General features: G+C 32.0%; 2 protein-coding genes across 2 annotated transcripts in view; one reads left to right on the top strand and one right to left on the bottom strand.

The window, feature by feature from the left end:
• LOC135146254 (zinc finger protein 569-like) overlaps positions 1–24703 on the bottom strand; it is a 53010-nt gene extending 28307 nt beyond the window's left edge. The window contains exons 1-2 of the mRNA XM_064078415.1: positions 24513–24703; positions 747–885 (exon numbers count right to left, since the gene is read on the bottom strand). Coding sequence (XP_063934485.1) covers positions 747–881 — 135 coding nt within the window. The 5' untranslated portion in view covers positions 882–885; positions 24513–24703. The remainder of the gene's footprint in view (positions 1–746; positions 886–24512) is intronic.
• On the top strand, positions 10415–13066 carry LOC135120859 (uncharacterized). The gene is made up of 4 exons (XM_064045179.1): positions 10415–10724; positions 10872–11860; positions 11958–12986; positions 13034–13066. The coding sequence occupies exons 1-4, from the start codon at positions 10415–10417 to the stop codon at positions 13064–13066; spliced, it is 2361 nt and encodes a 786-aa protein (XP_063901249.1).
• Positions 24704–24987: the final 284 nt, after the last annotated feature.

The raw sequence follows: 24987 nt of genomic DNA, 5'->3' as shown, positions 1-24987 counted from the left end.
CATAATTTCAGCGACAGGATATTTGAAATCTATGGCTAACTACGCTCTGAGAATCGTTTATAAAAACCCTGTATACCTACGAGCCTCTATAGGTTATAACCACAATTACTAAATGTAGTTATTTAAAATAAATTCAAAATATGTATTTATCTTAAAAAACTGTTAACCCTCTTTTTTACAAACTTAAAGTCTTCGTAATTTGAACGAAAATTGAAAACAAATATTTTTTAAAGTTGTTTATGCAACAATAGAACTTTTGTGCTTTTTTAACATTCGATGAGTTAAGAGTACGCATATAAATGAGATATATGTACAAATACATGTATTTAAAGTGTACTATTTAAATTACCATAATTATTTCAAATAAAAGCTTTATAAACAATACTTTTTTAAAACACTGTTATTTTAAATTGAACTTTCTAATTTCCTCTGTACTTTCTCAGTTCAAACTGAGTTTTATTCATTTTCCACTTAGGTCTAACTAATCCACTTACCGCATTTAACAATGACTGTAAATGATGTTTTTGTAACTTTTATGCCTAAATGACACATTTAGCACAATTCTGAATTTACACTTCCCAAAATAGGTGGAATACTCACAGTCTTTAATATACTTTCCATGTAGGAAAAGATCCCGTGTACCATATTTTTTTCATTTTTGCCATACCCTTTGTCAATTAATTTCAGGGTAACCGATACAGTGTTACAAATAAAAGAATTGTTATCTATATCATAATGATACTTACACGTAATATAGGACTAGCGATAGAAAGTACCAGCTTATGGGCCATTAAGCGATGACCATTGCAGCTTAATATAACGTCGCAGGATGATTCAGAAGTTAACAAACGAAGTGTTCCCTCGCGAATTACTGCCTCCATGTTTCTGTAAAAGAAAAAAATAATCTTTTATTTCCGATCAGCATGAATAAATGATGTTGTTCCAGCGTTTCATAAACTATTTTAATTGTACCTGCTTATATGCTACGCATGAATAACGGGCTGTCTCCGATTATAATTGTTGGATATACAATATACATATTTAATATTAATATCTGACAACTAATTATTGGTAAAGTGTAAAGATTTATTAACTCGCGGAATTTACGTCATATCTGAAATGCTGAACGGGATGTGCAAATAGCATCTCTAATAAGATGTATTCAGTTGATTAAAAAACACATATGTAAGCACCTTAAATCAACAAACTAGAAGTCTGTAGAATGTATCTCTCTGGTCTGGGCGCAGAACATGCAAAGAAAAAAAGTTAATTCGCCTGCTGTGGGATTCAAACCATGGTGCTCAACAACGATTTTAGATTTTTATTATTTCTTTGTCAAGAAACTGTTTAATACTCCAATGATGTATGGATGTGGACAATATGAAATATATTTAAAACAGATAACCAACGGAAAACAATGTACTCTTAATTTCTAGTACTTGTTTAACTTCGACTGTTTATGTTTATACTTAGAAAGAATTCAACCATTACCACGTATCGTATCGGCGCCGACATCAAAGTTACAGCATCGGCATCAAAGTATGCATAATTTTGAGGAGATGTCATCACATTGGTGGTAGGAATGAGGCAAATTTTGGTTAGCGTGTTACCATCTACACGATATCCCTAACATACATATAAAATTTGACACCAATCGGTGCGGGAGTTTCGGAGACTGTCTGTCTAATAAAAGTCTGGACAGACGGCAGACACACACAGAGACACAGACAGACAGACAGACAGACGGAAACGGGAGTAAGTAATATAAAAGTAGCCAATCGCCCGATCTACTCGATTATATTTCCTTAGCTTACGCTCCGGAAGCACTCGTAATATAAAAATTTCTTATGACGGAGAAATCTGTTCGTTCATTAAAATTAACTGTGTTTTCGTTTCATGTGTTAAGATTGATCGTAACGAGTTTATTAATGAATAATGAGAGTCAGTGTCAATGTCACTACGTTTGAAAAAACGATCCTTGTGCAAGAAATGAAGTAAAATGATGCACAAGCCGCAACCAATTCATTTCACTTTGTAAGTAGGTTATTATAGAGTGTGTAGGTAATAATAAGTACGAAAATATTGTAACAACACGTTTCCTACTTTTTTCTGTACAATGTTAAAAACAAGATTGCATTAAGCTGTTATGTACTTACCTTTTTTGTTTCTTAACTTTAGTCAAGAATTATTTGGATTAAGAATTGTATTAATGTCTATGCATAGTTCATAAATCGACCTAAATAGTTTTTATCTCAAAACATTGTAGAAGCATCATAACGGTAGAAAGCGGGTAAAAGAACGAAAATTTTCCATTCATACTTCACATTTACATTTCAGACAGACAAACAGTTAAAACACAAGAAGTTTGTTTGATACAAATGCGGAAATTTTTTAAGTCAGTTATTTAATGTAAGATTAAGATACAATTTTGTATTTTAAAACAGCAATTTGATTGTGCAAATTTTATTTGTTGTCATAACGCCCATGTGTATGTTATAACATAACAAAAACCGGAGTAAATTACACAGGCCCGCAAAATTTAAACCTTAAAAGCCAGTTTAAGCTTTAACAACTGTTTTGCATGTTTGTTGTATTCGTAATTAGTTAATTATGAATAAGAATAATGTTTATTTGGAAAAAAATACGAAAAACTAAAATTTAACAAATGCACAATATTAAAGGAAAATTAGACTTTTTTTTATATATGGATTTTTTATATATTAACAAAATATATTATTCAATTTCAGACCTACTATTGTATTTTTTGTCTTATGTTTTTTAACTGCGCATGATGGAATTTTTATCTATTTTTACGATACTTATTAACATCCGAAAATCTATCAGATTCATCTATTATTTTAAGACAGGTTTTTCTTCGCAGGCTTGTGTTATTATTATTATTAACTAGAGATGAACTATATCACCAGTTTTCATACGGACACGTAGGTACACGTAGAGTGTAATACTTACTAGTGCCAATGATACTGCGTTCCTAAAATTTGGAAAAGTTAAATAAATCGTGTTTGATTTAACTAATAAGATATTTGAAGACGCCATATAAGTAATTTGATACAAAGTTTTATTTATTGTGTATATTAGTTTGTTCTCGTGTTGTAAATTTCCGTAGGTAATAACTGCAAGTAGGTATTAGTTAGCAACGTTCGACGCATAATAGGTACATCTGGTAACGATAGATGATAGCTCGTGCGGTGTTTTTGCCACTGGTTGAGTTTGCTTATTATCTGGATATTATATTGTCAATGATCTTCACCTTTTGAACCTGTGTTATTTCTCTTCACCGATTGTTTAACAACGGTGGGTTCAAACAAGAAAACAAAAAAAGATGAGCTTATTAATTCAGTTTGCTTTTCTTAATTCAAGTCTTTTAATGTTTCTTTATCAGTCAGTGGTTTGAAAACCGTATCTAAACTGTGGTTGAAGCTTAAAAATAATATTCACTCAAGGATCAGGTAAATGATAAATTGAAAGTATATGTGGAATTGAATTCGGAACATCGAGATAACGATGGTGGGATAGTTCGAAAGCCACCAATAGCACTTCCATTTATTGACAGCTCAGTACGTCAAAAAACACTTTTATAATGCAGGTCAGCCAAGATCGACCATCGCGATGATTCGGTTACTTCCTAATTATTTATTCTGGAAAATTTAAATCATCAACGAAAGTAGTCAAATCTTTAATAGCAAGATGTTATTAAATTATGATTAGTGAAGTAATTTATTTTTTGTTAATGATACTAAAAAGAAAGTGTTCGGATTTCCAGTTCTTATTAAGTGACGATGCAGAATCACATTATCTTGCTAATTTAGTGGAGAGGGAACTTTATTACTGCAAACCCTAGACACGGTGATAATTTGTCCACAGTTTAATATTGTAATCTTGCAAACTGTAATCTTTTCTCAGAAATATCACTCGGTTGTGTTAAAAAAATATTAAAATTTTAATATATTTTTGTATGTATTGCATTTGTACTGGAAAAAATGAAATTTAGCTAATTTAGTAAATTTTAAAAGTTGTTATTATTTCGACGTAGTAAACTTCAATGCTGATAAATGGAAGATTTTTCTGAGATTTATTTTAGATAGACGCTTTTTGTTTAACTTACTTTAACAACTTAATATTATTAGTAAATATACAATGTAGACGTCGTTTCGTTATTTGATTCTATATAACTAAATGCCAAGTTTTGTTCTTAAAGGACTTAAATCTAAAAACTGGTAACAGATATTTTGCCGCTTAAGACTGTCAATCTATTTCTCAAAAAAAAAATTTCAAAATTTTAATTCTATGCATTTTCACATTTTGCGGTCTATTGACACATGTTATACAGGAAGCAGTTTGTAAGGCGAGGAAGCCCAAACTTAAATAATGATTATTCAAATTAAGCTAAAAATAAAAAGGAAAATTTTGATTTTGGTATATTCTGCCGTTCCTTGTAGGTAGATGGAATATGTGCCTTACGTGTAAACAGTCTTACCGTGTACCTAGCCTTATTCGGATATGTAAGTGTATTTAAATGTTACATAATTCTGTTCTGTTAATTAATACTAGCAAGATATTTTGTCATTTATGATATCATAATTTGCGACCTCCTTGACCTGCCGATGTGATACTCGAAGCCTGAAACAACTATTAGTACAAGCTTAAATGTTCCGCATGACTTATCAGTCGTGTTTACGAGCAATTCAGCTTGTTTAAAATCAATTTTAAAGAACCTAGTAGGAGGCATGTCCTATTCTTACGGAGTACTTTAAAGCTCTTTTCGTTCCCATTAAGATTTATTAAGTGATTGCCCCATTAGCCAGGTTATTTGATTACGATAACTAATTTAAAGTAAATGATACGATTTTCTATAAACGGATATAGTTAAAGTTGTTCAACGTGAAAGCGTTGATCACCAGTAGAATTATTATCGGATCAGTATTAATAAATAAGAAATATTACTGGTCTACACATATTTTTGTAGTTTTTTACAATTAACATTTTCTTCTACCCACTGCTCAAATAACATTGTTATCATAATAACGTGCATGTAATGATAATTACTCGTGTCTTAACATTAGTCACCGCTTCTAATATAAGTATCTGTAGCTTGGTTCAACTGAACTTGATTTTTTGATTATTTTTTTTTTAACATATTCAATTCAAATGTATTTTGTTTAGATTCGTTTAGTTTCAAACGTTTGGTATATGAAATTTTGTTCAGCAACATTTGTAACTTTTAAGATAAATTGTAGATAAAATTATCCAGAGTTTTATCTAGAAATAGCAATATTAGTTTTTCCACAAATTCTGTAACGTGTAACATTTGATGTTTTCGACACTAACATAAAAAAATGGAAGTAAAGGTTGGATAATGTAGGAAAGACGTATTGTTTATATTTTTGTTAGATAACTTTGTAACTAAGTAATAGCAATAATACCAAGTTATTTAGAATTTTAAAATTGACATAGGTAGCAAGAAAATTACAAGTACCTATGTGAACCATATAGTCCGTACTTCCGTCGCATAAGCATTTTTGTGTTTTGGATTTACCAAGTCTCCTTGGTATGTACTATGTGTACTGCCACTGAAAGTCGCGTTACAACGTTTCTTCAATAAAATATTTTTGCTTGTTACCACCTTCTATAAAATTTTATTTCACATCTTGCAATTATGAACTCTGTATCTAGTTTGGTGTTTATGAGCGCAATAAACATTTTATTGACGAATAACGATACATAATCTTATAGCCGACACACAATGACTTAGCAGTTAACCTTTGTAAATGTCCACAATGTAACTATGGATTTTGAATTGTAAAGGTGGATTTTAGTAATTTATTTTAGTAACTATTCTATCACTTGTTATTCTTACGTATCAAATCACGTTGAGCTTAGCTTTGATAAGATTGTTTTCAAGAACGCAAAAGAAAAGATTACGTACAAGCTCACTCACTGCTCAATCTTAAGTTACATTAACCCAAACTGTTGATGAATAATTCTTGTCCGTGGAGTTTTAAAATTCAAATGTCAACTCTGATGGCAATTACGAGGCTGGCAACCTAAGATAGGTGAAATTAATGGTATTCTGTTCCCTCGGTTGTTTTTTCATTGTGAGGCGACTTTATGTATATTATAAAAAATGATATGTTTGTTTCTTAATGTTTAAATCAAGTGAACAATAAGTGACTTAACTACCATAAAAATCGCTTACTTTGTCACAGCTAATGACTAAAAAGCATTGCCAGGAAATGTTCCTGCTTGTTTCAGAGAAATAACCAGATCATCAATAATAAAAAGAGAAGTTTTGCACAAGAAACCACTGGCAGATGTTACATCTAATAATTCAGTTTTAATTCTGAAAGTCGCAGACAAAATGCAGTGGCAAACTGGATTCACAACTGCAATACCGTACATAATTTGCCAAAATTTTAAAGCTTTAGCTTTGTTATTTTAGCCACAATGAATTATGGCAAAGCCCACGTCTCTGAAATATTATAGCTTATTATATTATAAATATATATTAATCTCCTGAAAATTCCTACACAATTGACATTTATTTGTTACTAAGTTTTGTTTGCGATTTACATCAATATGAATGTCAACTGCCAAAAAATAAGTGGTCTGTGTAAATTTTTCAGTATTTTTTTCGACTAGTGATATCAGTTACAATATTCCGAAATTTTTCCGATAATTTACAATTTACTTCGTTTAATATAACTAGGTATATAGGTTAATATAATTGAAGAAAATGAAATTTGTGTGATTACCGTATGCATTTTTTGTTTCCAAATACGTAAAAATAATGTAACAAAACTGTTATAATTAGAGAGCGGATTTTATGAAATTTGCATATCCGTTATTTTTTGCATATAAGTCTTGATATTTAACATGTGAACGAATCATGCTAATTAAAAATGAATACAGCTATAAAAAAATTGCATATTTGCATATATTTGTCTTCTGCTACATATTTCACGTAACGGGTGCATATTTTGCATTTTTATCAATTTTTGTGCTAAATTGAAAAAAAAAAAAATGTTTGTCATTCTATCGGCATTTATCTAGAAAGACGAAATTTTATGAATCATGCAAATATTGTCCTGAGCTTCAAATGACTAGGAAAGGTTTGAGTTTTATGGTTGTTTGGAGACACCACTGGGTGTTAAGCCATGCTTCCAGGTAAATTCGTGCCCTAATTACTTGTCGAAATACCGTTCGTTCCCAATATTTTTGTTCATTAGTTAAGTGTATTAATGGTATGTTTAGTGGTGGTGGAAGGAACGTTATACTATTATTTTTCATCGTGAGTTTGTATTGAAAGCATTTAAAGGGATACAGGTGTATCAATATGTCGAAGATAACTCAAATTAATTTATGGATTAAACCTTTTCTTGAACTTATTCTTCAAGAACGAACTGTGTGTGCGCCTGCTCTAAACCGGTAAGTATTTTTACATCTGTGGACGTAGTACGCAGTTTTCCTATTTACAAATACATATACTTTAGAATCATCGAAAAATTTTTTTGTTAGAATATTTCGAAAAATATTTAAAAATAAATTGTTACCAAATTAGTAACTAAATAGTGGATTACTACTATTTTTTAATTTGCTCAGTTTATATTTATTTTTTAGGATAAGAATATTATCTTTAAAAACGTGATTTATGTGTTAGTGAGATGCAATTAAACACTTTGCAATCTGATTTATGTATTTTTTTGTAATAAAACGTAAGTTCGGGAAACCTGTTTTTGTAATTTATAAATAAATTTAGTTCGCTTGTTAAGCTTTTTTTTAATTTTTGGAGCATATGCAACTGCATATCTCTGCATATATTATGAAAGTTACTGCATATTTGCATAAATTTGGTGCATATCATATGATCATATTTCTCAAAATTTTGCTGCATATTTTCCGCTCTCTAGTTATAATCTACAGAATGTCCTGCTCTTACTAACTAATTAAATTATTTAAAAACTACTTAAAAAATGAAAAATATAAGTGGTGTTCACTTCCGGTGAATATAATTTGCCTTGTAAATTCTTCATTGCACAATTTCTAATCAATTCTAAGTAATTTAATCAATCGATTAAAACACAAAACACCCTCAATTTAGGTACTTGAACTATTTATGTATTATCCCCCAAAGTTTTTAATATATAGGCTAAAACTAATAATTTCTTTTTAGCGACTTTTCACGTAGTTCGTTTAATAAAACGCGTCCGCAAATTAAAGTTTTTCAGCATTCAGTGCACGCATGAATGCCAGCACACACAAATAAAAAACTCAAATATATAATTATCACTATCTAGGATTGTAGGACTGCAAAGCAACTTGTATAATGTCAGTCTGGATAACAAGATTAATGAAAATATGACGCGTATATCTAAGAGATAATTAAATTAGGCTCACGTGCCAATTGGCATCTACAGTTATATTCTTTTCTACAAAAAAGCAGTAACCTGAATAAAAACTAATATGCAGCGGTTTGGAAGCCAGTTTCGTGAATCAACATTAAGTAATTACTGTTTTGACGACAGTTATAATACAGAAAATTTGATATTTAATTTAATTTAAAAATTAATAAATATACATATTATGTATTTTTTTACTTCAGTTATTCAACACTTTTTTGTAACATTTTTGCCATTTTACTTTGTTTAAATTCAAAAATTGTTTGATGATTTTCAGAATTTTGTTTCAAACCGATTTTTTTTTCATTTTCTGAATTTTAATAAAATTTGACATGAAATGCTGTTTAATTAAATGGAATTAACGAGAATGATAAAATTCTTGTATAGGTACTTCAATATTTTTATATTAATGTCATTAACAACCTTTTTTATCGTTTTTAATATTGTTGTATCATGTAGCTGTATACACTTGTGTCGGTATTATTTACTTTGGTACATCAGCAAAATGTTATTTGAAAGTTCTCCTATTTTTCAGTATTAGAGGTGTCGAAATTGTATTTTTTTTCGTCAGTTAAATAAAATGATTGGGAAGGCTTTGTTAAGAGATTTTACTTCCCGACTGTAAGTTAAGGAAATATTGTAACAGGATCCATCCGGCGAATGGCTACTTTCATGTTTTCTCGACGTTTCATGGTCCGTAGAAGATGAAAAAAATAGATCTCCCTTTTACGTCTGTCGACTATGTCGATATTTATTATTATTTATAACGTCAGAATCGATTGTTGTCAAATTTTTTATACTACATTATATGTTAGAAATATCGCGTAGACATTTTATAAAATAACGTGTTTCTGTACTTTGTACTTTATGAATCCGCCGTGAGTTTTTTCCCTAGGCATCCAGATTTTTGCAAAAAAATCAAGGTTGTATAATAATCTTTTATATTAATATAAACGGAACCAGTGTTGGGCAGTATCTAGATACTTGTATCTAAAAAAAGTATCTAGATACATTTTTGGGTATCTCGTATCTGTATCTAGATACAAAATTAATGGCGCAGATACAGATACATTTCTTTATTTCACTTTTTTTTCAGTAGTTATTAGTTGAGTTATACTAGTAGTAATTTTTGATACTTCATGTTGGTGATTTTGGTCACACAAACAAAAATAGAGGTAAGAGGTCCACTAATAGTGTTCTGTCACGGAAATTTTCATTTTAAATTAAATACCATCATTTCCTACATTGTAGCCTTCAGTACTTATTAGGGATGTACCGACTAGTGGCCGACCGGTCGGATAAGCCGACTATTCGGCCGATTTTCATCGTCGGCTGCAGTCGGCGACTGGTCGGCTAAACAGCCGATCGGTCGGCTTTTTTTATTAAAATTAAAATAGTATATAAAACAATTAAACCCGGTTTACAGAACCTCAATTAAATATTTAATTGCGATTTAATTTTTAACCCCGCGTTAAAGTACCATGTGACCGACTCTACGCCAATCAGACGTCGCTAATGGCCTTGTTAAATGCGCGATCAACTTAATCTTAGTTAAAATATTGTTTAAACTGGCCCTAAATTGTGTTATTCTTTATTTTTGTACTGAGTTACTAAAAAAATTAAATGTTAGAATTATCCAAACAAATTGAACACATTTTTTGGAAAACAAAGGAACTTTAGTTATTCCTTTTATTAAAATAAACAATTTTTTAAGGTAGTCAGAGAAACAAAAAAAAACACACTACCGAAACATCTGAAGAGCGAGATGCACGAGTTGAAAACTTGCGAGTGCGAGCTTCTACGTCAAGAGCTGCCGAAACATCACAACAGCATGACGTACGTGTTTAAGATCTTCGAGCAAGAGCGTCTGCGTCAAGAGCTTCTGCAACACCAGAAGAGCGAGACACACGACGTGAAGCAGAACGCTCACGGCAGACTCGATCAAGAACAAGAATCGATCTCAAGAAAGCAGCGTTCAATTACGATATGATTACAAAATGCATCGCGATGTTGTCATTGGTCCGATGACTAAATTGTGTCTACACTGTCGCGCTTTGAAGTTTCAAAAAGAAGCGCCTGGCATGTGTTGCTCCAACGGCAAAATCAGTTTGCCACCACTGACTGAACCACCAGAACCACTGCTCACTTACGTTGCTGGAGTTACTCGGGAGTCCAAACACTTTCTACAGCATATTCGGAAATACAACTCATGCTTTCAGATGACATCGTTTGGAGCGACGAATATTGTGAGATATAATAATTTTATGCCCACATTTAAAGTGCAAGGACAAGTGTATCATCAGATTGGTACACTCCTTTCAGTATCCAAAGAAGATCCGCAATTTTTGCAAATTTATTTCATGGACAATGTGGAGAAGGAGATTGATCGACGATGCGCATTTAGTGTAGCAACATCGAAAGATTATTGCTGAATTACGAGCATTATTCCACGAGCACAACTGTTTGGTCCGAAATTTCAAATCCGCATTGGAGAATGTAAGAACGATGACTTCAAACTCATTACTAGAGCAGACAAAACCCCATCGAATGAGCATGAAAGACGCTTCAATGCTCCAATAGCCCCTGAAGTAGCAGCTGTAATTGTCGGTACAGAAATTACTCGGCGAAATATTGTTATCAGCAGGCGAAATCAAACCAAGCAACGTATTGCTGAAACACATCGATCTTACGACGCACTTCAATATCCAATTCTATTTCCGCGAGGAGAAGACGGTTATCATCTCGAATTGTATCAAACTCATCCCGTCACAGGTGCTGCGACAACCAAAAAAGTCAGTTGTATGGATTTTTATGGATATCGCATCATGATTCGAGTCGAACAATCCAACCATATCTTAAAGTGTCGTCATGTTTTTCAACAATTCATCGTTGATATGTACGCCAAAGTCGAAAGCGAACGACTCAATTACATTCGTTACAATCAATCGAAGCTTCGAGTCGAAGATTATATTCATTTGCGAGATGCAATCGCGAATGATGGAACAATTGGTAACATTGGACAAACGATTATACTTCCAGCTTCGTATACTGGAAGTCCAAGACATATGCAAGAATATGCTCAGGATTCTCTGACATATGTTCGCAGATATGGACGTCCAGATCTTTTCATTACATTCACATGCAATCCATCTTGGTGTGAAATCAAATATTTACTTTTGCCTGGCCAACAACCATCTGATCGGCATGACCTCACAGCGAGAGTTTTCAAACAAAAATTGATACGTTTTATGGATCTCATCACTAAGAACCATATATATGGAGAAACTCGCTGTTGGATGTATTCCATCGAATGGCAGAAAAGAGGTCTACCACATGCTCATATCTTAATTTGGTTGATTGAAAAAATTGTTCCAACTCAAATTGACGATATCATTACTGCTGAGCTGCCCAACGCAGAAGAAGATCCAGAATTATTTGAAATTGTGAAAAAAAAATATGATTCACGGACCATGTGGGGGACACAACCCACACTCGCCATTCATGAAAGACGGAAAATGCGCCAAAAAGTATCCACGCCAGCTGCTGCAAGAAACACAAACTGGTGGCGACGGTTATCCGTTGTACAGACGACAAAAACCAGATGATGGAGGATACACCACAACTATCAAAATCAATAACGTTGATTTCGAAGTTGATAATCGATGGATTATGCCCTACTCTCCTATCCTTTCGAAATCATTCAATGCACATATCAACGTGGAGTCCTGTAATTCAGTTAAGTCAATAAAATACATATGTAAATATGTGAATAAAGGCAGCGATATGGCAATTTTCGGAATTGCGAATCCCAATGCGCCCGTCAATGAAATCGAGCAATTTCAAATGGGACGTTATATTAGCAGTAATGAAGCTGTATGGAGAATTCTTGGTTTCGACATTCATGAACGCTTTCCTGCTGTCATGCATCTCAGTGTTCACTTGGAAAACGGTCAACGAGTCTACTTCACGGTAGACAACGCACCCCAACGAGTTGCAGATCCACCAAATACAACGTTGACCGCTTTTTTCCAATTGTGTGCAACTGACGAATTCGCAAAAATATTAATGTATCACGAAGTCCCGCAGTACTACACTTGGAATCAATCGACGAAGAAATTTTGCAGAAGAAAACGAGGCGCCAGGCATTCTTCTATAGCTGGCATATTTTCTACTGGTGCACTGGGAAGAGTATATACTGTTCATCTAAATAATGGTGAATGCTACTATTTGCGAATGCTGCTTCACGTGGTCAAAGGACCAACATCGTTTCAAGCAATCAAAACAATCGATGGTCAAGAGTGTGAGACATACAGAGAAGCATGTTTTAAACTTGGTTTGCTTGAAAATGATCAACATTGGGACAACACATTAGCGGAAGCATCTGAGACATGTCATGCCCATCAAATACGAACTCTGTTTGCCATAATTTTGACAACCTGCGCACCTTCTGATCCGAAAGGTTTATGGGAAAAACACAAAGAGAGTATGAGTGAAGACATACTTCTCCGAGCACGCAGAAATAATCCCGGCTTGGATGTACAGTATTCGGAAGACATTTTCAATGAAGCAGTGATATCTAGACAGCGGATTTCTGTCGGGCTACGTCACGATTATAGGTGGGGACGCGCTGCATCGCCGGGACTCAGTAGCGGGTGATAGTAATCACTGAATTTAATTGTCACTTGATTCCATAAATACAATTAACGATTTATTAATCAAACGGCTAAGTAAATGAGAACTGGAATTAACAGCAGAGTGCCACGAAGCAGCGTTATTCTAATCTCAAATAAACGAAGTGCAGTCGGTAATTGCAATGAATTCCCATCCCGTACGAGCCGTACCGAGTTTGGCCTTGTCTAGCCCGACAGAAATCCGCTCTCTAGTGATATCACTTGAGGATGTGTGTATGTCGATTAACAACAAAATCCTCAATCAGCTTGGGCTGTTTTCACCGGAACGTGACAGAAACGATGTTATCGATAGAGACGTATTGCAAGAAAAACAATACGACGTCGATGCGCTACAAGTTTATGTTGAAACTCAGAAAAGGCTCTTAACAAACGATCAACGACTTGCATACGACCTTAGATCATATAATACATAGATACCAATACTCAAACTGAAAGCTGTGACTAGACATGAAGCTATCTGTTGTCGTTTTCTACGTCAAGGGGAGTAGTATAATGCTATCCTTGTGTGATCACCACATCTTCATCTTTGTTATATGCATTTCATCTGTATATGTCTATTTCACTTCCATCCTTGTACCGCACCAGCGCAACAAATCGCTTTTGACAGATGTTTCTTCTAACCTCTCTTTCGAGTTGTTGTACAAAAAACAATCTTAGAATTTAGAACAAAGATCCTATTTTAAGTGATGTAGTCATAAAGGATCACAATTGCTGCCCAATAATTTACTATTCCTTTCGTTATCTACTGTGAATTATTTATAAAATCAAGCTGTCAACATCTTTCTTCCGAAGTTAGTTCAGACATACTTCCTAAAATTTAGGCGCGCAAAATTCAAATAGTGATCAGGCAAGGATAGCTTCATTGTAATCCCTCCATGCACGAGAGAGATGTGTGACAGGAGGATGTCGTCACAGGCTGTCCTAGGGAAAGAACACGGCATGGTGGTATCTATTTATTATATGATCTAAGCATACGACACAATTATGCGCTCCAGACCATACATTTATATCCACATATGTATATACAAAGTAAATATATACACAAGCAGGACAACGTCTGCCGGGTTGCGCTAGTCTCTAATAAAATTAGTGAGATATCGAGCACTACGCGCTTTGTGACTCATCCAGTATATTTAATAGCAGCAATTGATCAGATGATAAATATGATCTACGAATGATTGTATTATCTTGCTCATACCTAGTAAAAACGGTTTGTTTCTGAACTAATATAAAACAACTTCTGTCATCTTCTCTATGCAAAAAAAGGTTATTTCCATCAGAACAACCACCAATGTGGACGAAAATAATAATCAAAGCAAACCTATAAAATTTAATTCATACAGTAGTCACAAAAATTATGTTTTATTTGAGTAAACAGATGTGACGTTTCAATTCGTTCAAGAAAATTAAATAAGTATGAATGTGTTTGATAAATGAACAAAGTTTTGTTGTATTATTTTATGTACGACCATTACATTTTTTATCAATTACTGGGTATGTTTCAGCGGTAGTTCATAAGTGTTATTAATTACTGGTTGTTCCGGCTAACACGATGGTAAGTGACTTATGTACCGTTGAAAACAACCAACGGTAAGGAATCGTGTATTCAAGATTATGTGGTTTCTACGTGGGTTAAACTAACAATAAATTTTGAAAACTAAAAACAGGCTTTCAACATCACAAATTAGATAAAAAAACGTGGGTCGTACACAAAACAGTGCAAACGCATCACGCACTTTAAGGGGTTTACTAGTTTAAGACAAACTGGAGTCGTCGCTTCGCTCCGTTTCCAAACTTTTGTCTTCGGCCAGTAAACGACCCTTACCGTGCTTAATACTTAATATACTATTTAGTTTTCTTAAGTTAAAATTTGAAATTAAGTCCTATATGTGTAATACAATATTCAGACAGTAGTTGACTGTTCTCAAAATATATGACAACATTTGGTTTATTATCTAAATGAGTCAGTGAAGCACATGCTTTGTCAAAAAATAATTAACTTACCAGATCAGCAATTTTAGCAATCGCTCTAAGTGAAACAGTTCTGATTAGAAAATATAACAAACTTGCTAGAATTCTTTTTTTGTCAATAAATTTTAGCTACTAAGTTTCATACCATTTAAGTACCGGTAATGTTTTGATCAGTATTATTTCACATGGAGTTAATATTGCTATCAAGATGATGTAGACAAAAATTAGATGACATGTGACCAACTTTCCGTTCTAAATAAAGACAATTAAACTCTCATCAGTAATAAAAAAGCTTCTGAAATTAAAATCAAGCTGAATAATGTTACTACGCTGACTTTTAGTTTTGTAAACTATAATTACATTTTTGTTTTTATAGAGTTGACTGGTGGAAACTGTATTATTAGTATTATCTACACATACTACAGTCTTCATATAAACAAAAAAAAAGTTCATTATTATGATGGGTACTTTTAAACAGATATTGGTTGTACTTATAATAATCTATATCTAATAATCAGTTCTTGCAAGTAAGGCTCAGGTGAGGTGCCAATGTTGAGAAGCCAATGATGACTAAGCTACTTGCTGAACTCGAACCAATGCGAACTATTGAGATATTATCGGTGAATAACGCTTGTCATTTTTTTGTAACTAACTAACTGATTACAATACAGAGTATGGCTTTCAGGTTTTAATTTAACAAAGCTTCTTCTGGAATAATGAATTTCAAAATTGACAGTAAAATCTACGATTGGAATTTATCTTAAACAGACCTGGCTTTTTATGCAAGAATTATTCATAAGACGATCAAGCTTACAGCACATTTTACGTCATTTTCAATCATGAGATAATCTGATATTTAAATCTTTAATTGAAATGCCGGTTTTAAAAGAACTACTTACGTTACCTGTAACAAGGTATGATAAATATTTCACTTTTAAATTTAAAGATAACTTGTGATTGAAACTAGAAAATAACTGTTCTTTTTTCTCTTATTACTAAAATACAAGCTGGTAACGCAAAAACTAATAGGAGTATACATAATTCAATTTTATGATGTACATTGATAAAGAAGAAAATCATTTTAAAATAATACATAAATTAAAAACTAATGCCGTCAATACTACTTTATAATTTAAATACTACGAAACATAATAATATTAATAACAATAATATACAAGAGGCGAGTTTCAGAATTGAAGAAATATTCCATGAGACGCGCAGAAAGAAACGAACTCTTTCATGTCATAGCAAGGGCAGACTTGAACCACACACCCTTAAATATATCCAATACCGAAGAAATCCCCACACCCCACAAACTAGACAACATAATAAGTGTGCGGAAACAAAAACAACTGCATGGAAAATTCGTCAAAGAGCTAGACGAAATTCAGATCAATAAGAAAATGTCATTGATTGAAAAAATTTGGATTAGAATACAAACTGAAAGTTTCGAATCGAAATAAATATTTTTCAGCATTAACTAAAAATTATAAGAAAATGGGAAATTGTGATGCAACCTACTATAATTTTATTTTACTGTTTTGTGATATGAGCAGCAGTTTTGAATTAATTTAAACAAACCATTTGAAATGAAACATCACGTATTGTTTAAACGTTACTTCAGTGTTGTGTTTGATTTTTCATCCTGATCTAACACTAATCACGTAATATATAAAATACCATCCTTAAAATAGTTATTCTTGTGTGATAAGTACAAAATTTCTACAGTTGCATATAGAGTAATGCATTTTGCAAATTTAGAACTTCCTTTGTCTTCTGAAATACGATTTTCTGTAAATATCGTCGTTAGCTGAAGTCGTTAGTGTCGTTGGATTCAATTAAGTGACAGCAATTGACCATGCCTTCGTAACAAGACTAGTCGAGAGCACGACAATGTTTCTCCACAGAAATCCGTTAAGGGTATCATTAATTTTCCAGGAAGAATTACCTTTTCTGTTTGCTTTTACTGTCATCATATTGTCTGTTGTCTAATATGTTTCCTCTAATTGATAAATTCAGAGGAGTCACGCATTCCGAACCTGTTTTCTCTTTTAGAGCTCTGAAAACTGCGATACATTGAAGCATCAGATCTTCTAACGTAATTGTCTACATACAGTTATTTTTACAAGTACATATATTTTTTTTTGTGTGTATAAATTGAAAGAGGAAGCATAGCACTGAATTAAAATTTTCTTAGTGGCTTGTTTCAACGAAAAGTGAATAAAATAATATATTCCCGAAGTTTCATCGGTTCATTACGTTAAAGTCAACTACTTTTCCCAGACTAATTTCCTTTTTACCGTGGAAAAACAATGTTTACGGAAGTGCAAATAGAAGAAGAAAAATATTTAATAATGTAGACAATGTTTTAAAATTTTCATTAACTTTTATTTTCTTCAGTTATTACTTTTATGACATCCCGTTAGCACGTGGTCAGCATTCTAGTAGTATTTTTAATATAGAACGCAACCAACTGACCATCGAGGTTTTATTTTTATAACTCTACTTTGTTACATCCCTCTCAGTCAGTGAGCACGAATGAAACAGTGAAGTTCTTAATAATGTGTGTATTTTAAATAAAGAAAGCAGTAAGGGACGTTGTTTTCCCAATTAGGGCGAGACCTAAGGTCAGCAATTTTTAGAAGGGATGTGTAAATAAGTTTTGATTAACGTTTTATCATCTTTAGGCTTTGATAAAAAGGTATTGAACTAATTTCACCATTAATTTTTACTTATCGAGTCTAAAGTAGGGATGGATTGTAACTGACGAATAATATTCCATAGCTTCTAGAGTATGAAAAAGCAGGTCCCGTTTCCATCTGTCTGTCGTCTCTTGTCTGACGATTTTATCATAGAAGAAGTCTTTGAAATCACCGAATTCTCTGCATAGATTGATGTGAAATTTTAGACATATTTGAAAAATGTCGCCTAGATGGTACAATTTTGATATTCAGTCCAAAAATATGATGATGTCATAAAGGTTCAAAATAATATGGCATTATATCTATTTATTAGCCAAGTACTTATTATTTTGATCTTTACACATTTAGGTTTTAGAAATAAATTCTGAATGGTAAAATAAAATTTTATAATTTGTTTTAGAAACTACTGAATCCGAGTGTTTCAATACATCCTTTAAGTTTATCAAATAGATACAAGGTAAACTGCTAATTAAAATTTATTTGTTCATATGTTCCAAAAATTTGACTATGGCATTTCAAAATTTTACAAAGGTAATCTCACTGAAGGTGGTGAGTGTACATTTATCAATATTTTTTAGAATTATTTCAGTTCATCATTCATTTCATGATGTTTAGAAAAATTAATAAATGAAGCAAATCATTTTGTTAATTAAATCAACAGCGGCCTATTTTAATTTCTTGAAATTTTGTAAACAGTTTTACTGTTTATTGTACGGTAAAATGATACATTTATCTCTATCAAAATTTGATAAACGAAACATAAGCATATTATGCTTATTGACGTGTAAATAAATGGAGTAGTATTTTTATTGTAATTTACCGAAGTTGTCATAACAAAAAATAAAATTTGCAGAATTATAGTGTAAGTATAATTCATCTAAGAAACCGACCTTGTTTGAGTGATTGTGCTTTAGTGGCGAGGGGACTTCTGCCTAAACAACTTTAAACAAAGAAAAAAGAACCGTGAAAAAAATTATTTGTGGGTAAATTAACTACCCTTATTATTATTGTTATAAAATTTTCGGATCTGTATAGATTATCTTATCTTTCATGCCAAATTATGATCAATTTAATTAACACATAATTTTTCTGGCATATATATTTCCGTGCTGCAAAAAATATGGTTAAAGAAATAACTCTAAAATAACATAATACTAAAAATGATAAAATAGTATTTAATTCTACCTAACTGTATAGATATTTAGTAGCGAAAACATTCTAACAGGCTAACATCATGATGACTTTTAAGGAATATTTATTTTCATCATATCTTCTTGAGGTTTTATATACGAAAAACGTATGTAAGCTGTTTCCTGGCAATTTGTATTAAACAATCATCAAAACTATTGAAGTGAATATTGAAAATGATAAAATGCTAGCTAAGATATTCATCTTTTTTAAAAAAGTGTTGTCATCCCAAAAGTATCAACTGGAACATGGAAGTTCGCATGTTTGTTCATTTGATACACAACAATCCGTGAGTATTATGGTTTCTTTGGCAAATCAGGATGAATAAATTTAGATAAATGTCATGATCTAACATGGACCATGTAATACTGCAAACGTGAAATTTATTGAAAATCCGTTTTTTTTTTTCTAGAAAATGAAACTAGGTATTACGATAGTCGTTTTGGGACCATAGTACATAAAATTAAAAAATATGTGCTTTTTTCGTCTGTTATATAGTTGCAGATGCAATATTATGTCAGTAGTTACCACTTTCTAATTTACGGGGCTATTAGGTATACATCTCAAACCGGCTGAATTATTCTTAATATTTAATTACCCCAATTATGCAATTCTTGATTTAATATATGATCTGTTTTATTGTTATTATTATTTTATTCATACAAAGAAAAAAAAAACGAAATCTTGGAGCAAGGAACGAGCACGGATGACAGTGGTTATCATTAACTTAATCTTCAAAAAGTTTCTAGAATTAATTGTAACTGTTTTAATTTTACACAAGCTACGTCGGCGATGTGTAACCGCGATAATCTTAAATGAAATGCAGTCATGTCTTCAATAAATATCATTATCCAAGATAATAATAAATTATATTTAAGAAACTGCTAAAATAGTTATAAATATCCTATTGTGCAATAAACTTATCGGAAGAGAAAACACGTTTGAAGAACCATAAATTTTAAATTTCACGGACAGTCCGTTATACTGGACTAAGGATGGATAGCATTTTGTAATTATTAATAGTAACATATGGTTAGGTATAATTTAAAAAATTTCCATTCTATATTGACATGAATATTTTAAACGAACTTGAAAGAAATTTAGCAAACATATTTTACCATAACTGCCCTTATAACGCGGTTTTAATTCATACACCTATGATCGGTAAAATTTGTGATTTAAATAATACTTACATATAACTTATGCCTGATGAAGTAATTTACAAAATAACGTTAATAAAATTATTTATAGTTTGTGTATTTTACATGTGCACATAGTAATAGAATCTTGGTTAGAAGCGCCCATTCAATTAAATTATTAATTAACAAGTTAATTTGCTGTTCTCTTGTTAAAGAGAACCAAATGAGTGTAGGCCTGTGTAGTAAGGCAAATTACTACATGCTGTGTTCGTTATGGATTGAATAGCGAGCTATTAACAGTGTCTGCATTTAAACTACTAAAACTAAAATTGATTTCTAGAACAAACGTTTATTGTATACCTACATGTTTAGTATACATATCTATTACTTACACCTTTGTGTATTTATTAAGTGACCAATTTAAACGGTAGACCTAAGTGATTTAAAATTAACGTTAATCAATATTTGATCTACAATTACGCTACGAGATCAAACGTTTTTTCATGATACAGAATATTTCCTGGTATTGGATGTCGGAAATATTCCACTTGTAAAACTGTGCAGAAGAATTACTTCATCGATCTGTGTCAATATTTTTTTTTCCCAACGCACCATTAATGAAAATATAAATTCTATGTAATTTGAATAAAGCTACACCTAATTTATTAAGCGGTAGATTCATCTATCTTAGTTGTTCATATTACTTCAAATGTATATATTGTTTTTTTAATTCTGAAACACTCGTTGACAAGATGATCAATCATGCACCATGATAGGTGCGTGCAAATCAATTAAATAAGTGTTTCAAAAAAAAATTAATTACATCTACGAGTAACTTATGCGTCACTATATGAAATGCAAAAATGATTTGCAACTAACAGAGGAGCTGAATTGAAAAGAGACTATGCTCTGTTTGGTTTAACTATTTTCTGTAATCCTATATTTACCGAAATTTTAGTTAGTCTATGGGTAAATAGTTATTTCTGTAATTAGTACTATTTATCACACAAAGATAACTGAACTGAATAATTCGAAAGAACCAAAAAGTTTCCGCGGATGAAGGACACAAAAGTTTCTGAACAACTAATCTTCCTATGAAAAAATTTCCTTTTTAAATATAGCACTGTTTAAAGAGATTTTTTATTTTGGATTTTTTATTTGGAATAACGTTTGTGAAGAGTATTAACTATTCGAATATACTCTTTAGGTGATAATTAAAAATGTATCTTAGTAAACAAACTTTGTCATTAAAAAATTGTTTTCTTGTAGAAAAAACAGTTTGTACAAAGGCAACAGAAAACGAGCTAAACAACATTAAATTTAACTAAATACTTGAAGAGATGAAGTTATTTTTACGCAGATTATATTTTGGCAACAAATTTTTTGGTTTTTTCTTTTACAAATTACTAATTATATATTTTTTGGCATTTCAAAGGTTGGGTAAGCAGGTATATTGGCGACGTAGTATAAACATATATACTTCCCGAAACTACCAAATCGATTGCTTTCAAAATTTAACTGTATTTTAAAATTCCGGTAAACATAATATTAATGGTAACATAAAAATATATTATTAAAAAATTAACACTTGAAATGTGTAGCGTGATATGCTCTTTTAACTGTTAAAAATTTTATAGTTTTATATCAGAGGTTCAGATGAATATGGGTACTACATTACAAATTCTTTTAAAAATTAACTAGGTGTACCTATATTTATACAGAATTGTTACTTTTTTTTGTTTGAGAGATATACCTACGTTAAATTCAAAACGTCCTCATTTTTTGGGGCACATCATTAACGAATCTTGAAATGTATCTTTATATTTTAGTATAAAATTTCAGAATCTATATTTTTTGACAACGACTTGCTCGTACACTGTTCGAATAATTGACATTAATACATTATTCTTATACGCTAAAACTATAACGTAATTAGCACTTAACATGGAAGATTTAAACATTTTTGTGATATCTTATTCAACATTTCCAACTCATGTCACAAATTGTGCATAAATAAGTTGGAGATTTTAAACCTGAAATTGTTATATTGAAGAAACTAGTATATTGTTTTTTTTTGTATTTAAGCTACAAAAATTGTTATGAAAATCAACGTACTTAAGAATAATTTATCGCATTGGGAAGAATTTGTCATGTACTGCTTGGTTATGAAAGTAAAAGAAGACTTTTGAGCACTGTTTACAAAATAAGCAACAGTTAAAAATTGAAACAAAATCACTTAAAACACGTGAAGTAAACTATCAGGTAAACGATCATAATTTTGCTTTTTACGTGAATTATTAACTAACTATTTTGGGCCGACCTCTAGTTCTTAACGTATCTATATCGTACAATAACGAAAATGCCATACATGAAAACATAATTTTAACAATACGCTCTCAAGAAACACCAGATGAAGTCGATAAACTGAGATAGCGCGAACTTTAGGTATATGTTTGGAACTTTTAACTTTGTAATGGATTAAGGATTCTGCCGGATTACAATTGTTTTGGCAATATTTAAATAAGATTTGCTCCCTTGTTTTGATAAACATTTTCCATTCGCGGATGACGCAGTTCTAGCAAAACTGAGGTGTAAACCTTATTTAAACGTCATATTCCGGAAACAGCCGACAAGATTTCTATCGTTGCCTCTATTAAGTCCAAGTGATGGTATGCAGTGATGAGATTACTGATAAAATAACAGTATTATTATTGTTAATATTGTTATTACTTTATTGAAAATGACAAAAAACCTATAGTTTATTGCACTATAAAAATCTAATAAGAACTAACTTTTAATCTAAGATTTTGCGAATTGTATTAAAACATGTCAATATTACAGAAGCTTTTTAATCATAAAGTGGTGAGATCAGCAGATTTTAGCCCGAGACAAATATAATCGTGGAAATGACGGTAACTAATAACTAGATGTAAGTACATACCTATTAGAAAAAAATATAAGTGTAACGATCGCGCGTTTTCAAGATCTGAATGCAAAATTAAGCCAACATATAAAAACATTTCTAGAAGCGCCAACGACAACAAAAATACCATTGTCTTTGCTGTTCTCAACGAATCAGTTTTTCCTTACGACAGTTATGCCATTAATAGTATTTCCTTGAGTTGGTTTCGTAAATATTAAAAATGGTTAGATAATTTGAGTTTCTCTTTATTTTGGATAGAAGCTAGTTTAATACATCCAACATAAAATATTTGTACTTGATATGTAGGTATTGTATTAAAACGATAATATACATAAATAAAAAGATAATTGTCATTAGTTTATTTGCATCACTCATAGCCACATTAGTCCGTAACTGCTGCACGTAATAACTGTGAGGGTGTAGAACACAACACAAACATACAATTACTACTTTATTGCTGTCACGATGCAGATATTAAGTGTTAATAGACTCTTCAAGATATTTATCCGAATGTATTAATGCATGTTTCTGATTGCAAAGTAAAATTACCAGATCTATACACATCCCAGTGGAAATTAAGTAGGATAAAAAAATCGTGCGTTGTAATGTAGGTGCGCACATTTGATGAATCGTTAACAAGGAATAAACAGTCACATTCAGTGTTTTCAATGCATAAAACTGAGTTAAACGTGACTTGTTTTACGTTATTATTAGTGAAATTGATCTTGTTGTTAAAAAAAAAAGATTTTTACATCACTCAGCGCAATAGAGAAACGCCTGGTTTTGTAAAAATACTCTTCTTTCTCTTTTATAGCGGTCATCGTCATGTATGCAGGAATTTTTCTTTATAAACGATAATTACGATTCCAACTCACGCACGTGTAATGCCGTATCGTATAGCAAGTCACCATAATTCACAAAGAATGTGTGTTAACCGTTTTATTACGACTTTAATACTAGAACAATAGCAATTGTTGATTTCGGACACAATAGCCGCGGGAGCAGTGGGCGTTCGCCGCTTCTAGTTTCTAGACCGCGACAACCCGTGCATGAACATTTGGACGCATATTCCGTTTTGCCTAACTTACCTAAGGTTAAAAGGTTAAAGCTATATTGTCAGTACTGATGGCTCTGCCATCAATCATTCAGGATGCACTTACGAAGTAATTGTCGTCATTTTCAAACAAAACATCAATCAAATCCAACGAAACAACAAAATCTCGACTGCGGACGGACACACTCCATAAACATTTTGGAACAGTTAAATCGTTTGAAACTTTCGCTAATTTTTTATTAACCGGAATTTCACTATTTAGGCTATGCTCTCAGACATTCCTACACCACATCGTCGAAATTGAATCAATTCACTGAGTAAAAGTCTCTGCTCAAGTACGCAACAGAAAAAAATGATAAAAATTAGTTTACATAGTAGAAAAAAAAAAGAAGAACTACTAGTGTAAATATATTATGATAAGACTTACCACAGTAAATATGATTCTGGAAATAATGAAAAACCCCTAAAACATGCTTTGTTGAAGGTCACCACTCACTGAAATTTTGTTCCAATAAGCGCAAAAATTTAATCATTTTGTCAAATTATTAATGAAACACATCTTAAAAAGAAGGCAGCAGGAATAAAACATGCAAGACCGGGCCTCCTATCCCATGCGAACACAGGTCACGATGAGACTGACTTTGGTTACGGCCAGCTTAGTGGTGGTCTAAGACGGTTTCCTCTCTTTGTTTCACTTTTTCCGTAGCGTAAACATACAGGGATGTTGATGAGTTCTTAAGTGACCAATCAGCGGCTATAAATCTGTGGTTACGAAAGAGTGTTCACGTTCATTCATAGTATCACACGCATTGCGTGAGAATTCAGGAGATTCCAATGGTGCGTTACAACACGAACGTCTAATGAAAACTGAAAAATATTTCCGTGCAGTACTGCTCCTTAAC

This window comes from Zophobas morio, unplaced genomic scaffold, assembly GCF_036711695.1.
Source record: "Zophobas morio isolate AGI-343-1 ecotype UQ-CSIRO unplaced genomic scaffold, CSIRO_AGI_Zmor_V1 ptg000005l, whole genome shotgun sequence".
Lineage (NCBI taxonomy): Eukaryota > Metazoa > Arthropoda > Insecta > Coleoptera > Tenebrionidae > Zophobas > Zophobas morio.
This window is presented reverse-complemented; position numbering and strand designations above follow the sequence as displayed.